At 32.3% G+C, this 6,000-nt stretch overlaps 1 protein-coding gene and 2 long non-coding RNA genes across 3 annotated transcripts in view; 1 reads left to right on the top strand and 2 right to left on the bottom strand.

The window, feature by feature from the left end:
• The window catches only part of LOC140976640 (uncharacterized), a 100,422-nt gene that overhangs the window by 34,015 nt on the left and 60,407 nt on the right, over positions 1-6,000 (bottom strand). The window lies entirely within an intron of this gene.
• LOC140976630 (signal peptidase complex subunit 2-like) lies at positions 2,270-5,414 on the bottom strand. The gene is made up of 5 exons (XM_073440873.1): positions 5,238-5,414; positions 4,972-5,123; positions 4,496-4,577; positions 2,666-2,808; positions 2,270-2,541 (listed from the first exon to the last, which is right to left on the bottom strand). Exons 1-5 carry the CDS (start codon positions 5,319-5,321, stop codon positions 2,445-2,447), a joined length of 558 nt encoding a protein of 185 aa, XP_073296974.1. The 5' UTR covers positions 5,322-5,414; the 3' UTR covers positions 2,270-2,444.
• LOC140976631 (uncharacterized) lies at positions 2,815-4,432 on the top strand. Its single transcript, XR_012175250.1, has 2 exons — positions 2,815-4,300; positions 4,377-4,432. It is a non-coding gene; the product is annotated as an uncharacterized lncRNA (long non-coding RNA).

Below are 6,000 nucleotides of genomic sequence, written 5' to 3'. Positions count from 1 at the left end.
GTTTAAATTCATTTTTGCTTACAGCATTTACTTCTGGAAATGCTGTTGATCCAGTGGGTCGGGACTGATGATTTCTCATTAATAGCTCGTTGTTCTTTTCCGCCACAAGAAGACAGGCGATGAGTTCAGAATATCTCGCAAATCCACGCACTCTATATTGTTGCTGTAGTGTTATATTTGATGCGTGAAACGTGGAAAATGTTTTTTCAAGCATTTCCGATTCTGTAACCTCATGTCCACAAAATTTTAACTGCGAGATTATTCTATACATCGCTGAATTGTAATCACTGACTTTTTTAAAGTCTTGGAATCTTAACATATTCCATTCATCACGGGCGGTCGGAAGTATAACTTCCCTTATATGTTCAAATCTCTCTTTTAATCCTTTCCACAGAGCCATGAGATCTTTTTCGATGATATATTCACATTTTAAACCTTCATCAAGGCGTCGACGTAAAAATATTATAGCTTTTGCTTTTTCTTGTGATGAAGATATACCATTTTCTTTAATGGTCTCGCTTAGACCCAATGACTCAAGATGCATTTCTACATCAAGAGTCCATGGCATATAGTTTTTCCCAGTAATATCAAGAGCGATGAATTCGAGCTTTGCCAAGTTTGCCATGGTGGTACTAAAAATTACGATGCATTTTATTAGTTAATGAATATTGCAATACAAAATAATGGATAAACAACAAGTACAAGTATTCGTAAAAATAAAGAAAACACACGAGGAGGATATTCTCCGATAAATACAAGACTGGTGAGTATGATAACCAAAATAATTAAAAATAACCTCGTGAAAGCCATCTTCTTTTTTTCTTCGAAAATTTGATGAAGAATAATTTTTAGAGAAGAAGAGAAAGTTGGAGTGATTGAATGTATTTGTGAGATTGTATTTATAGAGCAAAAACTAGCCGTTTTGTTACCGTTTATTACCGTTGGTGTATAAGAAAATAAATGTATGTATTTGTATAATTTTATGGTAATAATATGGTGTATATAATATTAGTCATATTTAAATAATTATGTATATCATATCACATTATTATAATTAGGTGTCATAAGTTATTTTGTTTAAAAAACCTTATAGGCTTTTATACTTGTCGTATCCCTTACCGGGAGTGTGGGATGTCGTCTTAACATCCTCCCAGGATTTATAACAAGTTTTTGAAAAAATTATTTTTATTATTTCTAACAATAACATTATATTATATATTACATATATAAACAATAAATAAATAACAGTAAAATAAATATTATTACTTTTGTTACCTTTTTCTTCTGTTCGGAGCTTGGAAAAATATGGAGGACTTTTAGAGCTTCGTGCTGATAACGTGTTGTGAAAAAGTAAAAATTTACGGTAAAAAGTAAAAATCTCAAACTCTCAAAATTATCACACTACACACTTTATAATATTTTTCTCTCAACTCAATTGTGATTTTCTTCACAAATGAGAGATCTATTTATAGAAAATTTTTACAAATAATCCAAAAATAAAATACATCATTACCTACATCATCACACACTAATTTTCAATATTCAACACCTAATTTTACCTAATTTTCAACATTCAACATTCACATTTTCAACACAAATATTTTTCACATTTTTAAATAATTTTTCAACACACGTTATTTTTGTGGTTCTCGTTGTAAAATTAAAGAACTCCCTCGTTTATCTTCCACTGATTTAAAATTATTATTTTTCTTGACATGTATACGAAATATCTGTCATATCTAATTTTTTTCACAGGTGACGTACATACTATGTATCTAATATTTTTGAACACATATGAATATGATTTAAGTAGCTATTTTACACCAGAATCATGGTCAGAAGAAATGGCACGAGCCACAGAATTTGTTAAAAAAGTCTGACTTTTCGTATATTTGATTGTCCATCGATTTTTCTTTTTCGTAACAAATGGATAATTTAAAAGAATTTAAATGCAGTGTTATAAAGTATAAATGAAATATTGGATTATTTCTCGAAATTGCAAAAATTATTGTATCCAGGAACAGGAAAATGTGGAATGAAAATAAAGATCTGCGCGAAAAATTTGAAAACCTTTAGCCAACAAAATCCATGAATACAAAGAGGTGAAAGACTCTCAGTCGCGAAGAAGAGAGGTAGTCTGAAGTAGACAATTAGACCAAGGCTGCAGAGGAGCTATTAGTTAATCTGAAGCAAAATACAGTAATTCGAAGGAGATGAGCTGTTATATAACGCAGGTAGACCCAAAAAATGTATCTTTTGTCCGAGGAGAAAAAGGTCGAAGCACAATTGTCAGATAAGAGTCCCCAAATTGGATTCAATACTTTCGATACAAAGTAAAATGCATGGCGTATAACGATTGCATTACCGAGGTTTACAACAAGTGCATCGACTGCATCTCCTCATGTTCCAATAATGTTCCACGAGAATACATACGAAGCTTTAGCTCACTTGGTCTTCTTAGTTTCTTTTGCATACTCGTTTACGAGTGCTTCGACATCCTTCCAGAAAAGTCCCTCCACCAAAACTCCATCCTTGGTGAACCTACATAACATGCAGCAAAAATTTTAATATAAGCCACGAGAGAAGGCATCTTTCTCCTGCTTGTTCTTTNGGGGGGGGGGGGGGGGGGGGGGGGGGGGGGGGGGGGGGGGGATTTTGAGATCACCATTGAGTGACGGTTTTAGTGAATTCAACGGGTGGCTTTGAAGCTATCGATTGGGGATCGGCACTCCCTATGATAAGTGTGTACATATCTGAGAATCTTGGCAGTTTCGAAGTAATGACCAATCCAGTTGTATTAAAAGATCCCTGTTGAAAAAATCCCACTGGTGTTTCAACACTCTGAGGTCCGGTGAATGGACTTACCATGTATACAAGATTAAAATGCTAATCATAGATGTAATTATTTATGGAAATTTTATAAGGGCACACATAATATGGTTTTAGCTTCAAACAGAAACACCACGACAGTCGGTAAAGGTCAGTCCCAGCATTCACTATTTGCTCCAAGTAAAGATAAATTACAATGAGAACTCTTCCAATCAGAATAATAGCAATACAACAAAAAGTATAATTTTTTTAACAGAGTAATTTTATAATCTATTGCAGCCAAATTAAAAAAGCGCATCATTTACTTTCAAACAGCAAAATGAATCCATGAATATATGCGCTAAGCAAATTTGTTCACAGGTGCAGTTCATCAAACTGCCTTCAGAGGTTTATAGCAACTATGTCAAACTAATCTCATTCACTGGTAAAACAAATTAGTACCTAAGAACCCCACACTATCACCTTCCACGCTTTTCCTCTTGCTTCTGATTCACTAAATACTATTCAAACAAGCCTAGAGAAAATAATAAATGAGATGATTCGTGAATTTAGATCATGGCTTCTATATTTCATCTTTCTTTCAAGCAGAAACAAGATTAATCTCGCAAATGATATTGACCTGACAAGTGAAAACATGTTACACAGCACATGAGGCACAAGAAAAATGGTTATCAAGATTACAAAGGTTCACAAAGTCATGTGTGTGACACATTGACACAATAAAGGCATGCTATGCAATTACAAGAAGTAAAATAAATGGAAAAATGGATTCTGAGGACACATTTCTACCCTCAAAGAGATTAATGTATTAAATTTATCAAGGAAAGAGGATACATTCTCTAAGTCGGAGCTTTTACACACTCCAAACAGGTAAACAGTCAGATCTCCTAGAGTTAAAACTCCCATAATTCTCTATATTACTTACACCACCAGATACTTATCATTGCATCCTCATTTCAATACTCATTTATAGCTCACTTGCAATCTTCAACTTATCAAGAACATAAAATTATAACTCTATCACAAGCGGTGAAGAAAAAAATCAAGCGGACAAATTTCTTTTAGCACTAATGATCTATCCAAACCATCCCCAAAACTGTGTCATTACAGTTCTGGTCCTAACAAGTGATATCAAAAAAGGGTCAGAAAGAAGGGTTGATACTACAAAATAATGCAAGCATTTTGTCATTCATTCAACCATTTTTCTTTCGCAGATTTCAGCAGCTTTTGACTACCATAAAATGGTAGAAAGTCAAGTTAAAAGATGAAGTTGGTGGGTATTTTTCAAGAATGAAATGAACAATATCAAAGGAACTTCAGCAGCGTAGAATTTGCATCCATCAAAGACTCATCCAATCATCATCCTGCGTTGATTTGAGAATATTGAACAGACATTGGTAGCCAAACATTATTATCAGAAAATCCATTTAGATACATAGTATCAAAATAAAAAATAAAAAAAATGTATAAAGTTTTTTGAGATAATATTAGTAAGCAATCAGGTAACAACAAAACAAATATACTTCACTCAGCACCAAGAGGTTCAGACCAAAAATTGCACACAGTCAACTCTAACTAACAGAAGATTATTCCATTCATTCACCCAGTAAAAAAGATAAAGATGAGCCTACAGCAAGCATTCATCAAAGGCACAGAAATAACTCACAGTTGGTGGATATGTGAATAGGATGGCATTCTTTTCCTTCAAGTATACTATTAGTTGTAACATTCCATTGAATACAACATACTTGCCAGCGTCAAGGATTACATGTTCATAAGAAAAATCAATAACTCAAGTATTTGTTATCATTAGTTTCTTTAATTTTTTTTATCATAGAAAAATAAAGTATCATAATATGAAACTGGACAGACTATGAAGTCATGCCATGCAAATGTTTATTCCCCTTCCACACACAAAAAGATCTTATCTAATTACTTCTGGGACGTAAACAAACAAGCATAACATCACTCCTAAAAAAATTGAACGCATTTAGTTCATCCACTATTAATTCCAAATTTTCTTGATAATCAAATTCCAATCACATAACAAACGTTCCTTCAGAACATGATCATTAAACCAAAGCAAATTCCGGATTCTTCGCATCTGTTTCGAAAAAAGAAATCGCACCACGAAAAGGATATAATCCTATGCAGCCGAGAAGAAAATTCCTGTTCTCAGGAAATTTCTTGTCGTAAAACTGTGCAAAAAGCGCGATGATGATGATAATCACACCGATCAGCAACCGAATGTTACTCATCCTCACATCTTCAGGATACCCTTTACTTTTAACGATCTACGGGCACAAAATTCCATGAATAAAAAAAGAAAATTGTTAAAAATCAGAAAAAAGTAAACTAAAAGAAATTTCAGCAGAACCATTGGTGAGTGTGTGATTAATCGGCCTGACCTCAGTAACAGATTCATCGAGAATGTTCTTGATTGAATGATGGTCCAGCAGATTGGCCTTTTTAGGGTTCTTATCGGCAGCCATTTCGCCCAAATTAGATCGTCGTCTCTCGATTTCTTTGGGCTTCTGTCTGAAACAGGAAACATTGACCGAGCGAGCTCCATACCAAATTTTAGACCTATTTGAAAATTTTGTCGGGCCGGGTTTGAAATTAAAATGTCCATTTCTTATATGGGCTTATTTTGCGGCACATTGAAATTTATAGGATGAAAGGCTTAAAATGGAGTTCACATATTGTAAATTAAAATTTAAAAATTATTCAATTTTTTAGAAGGTGACTTTCATTTTATTTTATGGGTAAATTAGAAGGAAAAAAATCCCTAATCATATATTAAACTTAAAGTTCAATCTCTAATTTTATATATAATATATTTTTATTAGTTATATTAATATCACATTATTATAATTAATTCTTATTATTAATAAAATTTTAATATATTTTTATTAGTTATATTAATATCACATTATTATTATTTAAAAAATGATGTGTAATAAGATAAATTTGTTTTAAATACTTTGGATTGTGTTTCTAATTTTAGCAAATTATAGAAAAAAATAATAAAATTTTAAATTTTACTGCTTTTTAAAAATTATTTGATAATGATATGTTACAGATTACTGTCAAACATATTAATCAGATAATTGAAAAACAAAATTATACATATTTATATCTTACGATAATAGGAGAAGAAATTGTTTCTCT

Source organism: Primulina huaijiensis, chromosome 5 (genome assembly GCF_012295235.1).
Source record: "Primulina huaijiensis isolate GDHJ02 chromosome 5, ASM1229523v2, whole genome shotgun sequence".
Lineage (NCBI taxonomy): Eukaryota > Viridiplantae > Streptophyta > Magnoliopsida > Lamiales > Gesneriaceae > Primulina > Primulina huaijiensis.
The sequence above is the reverse complement of the archived record's forward strand: the minus strand, read 5'-3'. Positions and strand labels throughout refer to the sequence as shown.

Coding starts and splice junctions, on each gene's coding strand:
- LOC140976630 (XM_073440873.1), bottom strand. CDS start 5,321: ATGGCTGCCGATAAGAACCCTAAAAAGGCCAATCTGCTGGACCATCAT. Junction 5,124..5,237: donor TCGATGAATCTGTTACTGAG/GTCAGGCCGATT, acceptor TTGTGCCCGTAG/ATCGTTAAAAGTAAAGGGTA. Junction 4,578..4,971: donor CTTCTCGGCTGCATAGGATT/ATATCCTTTTCG, acceptor TGACGCTGGCAA/GTATGTTGTATTCAATGGAA.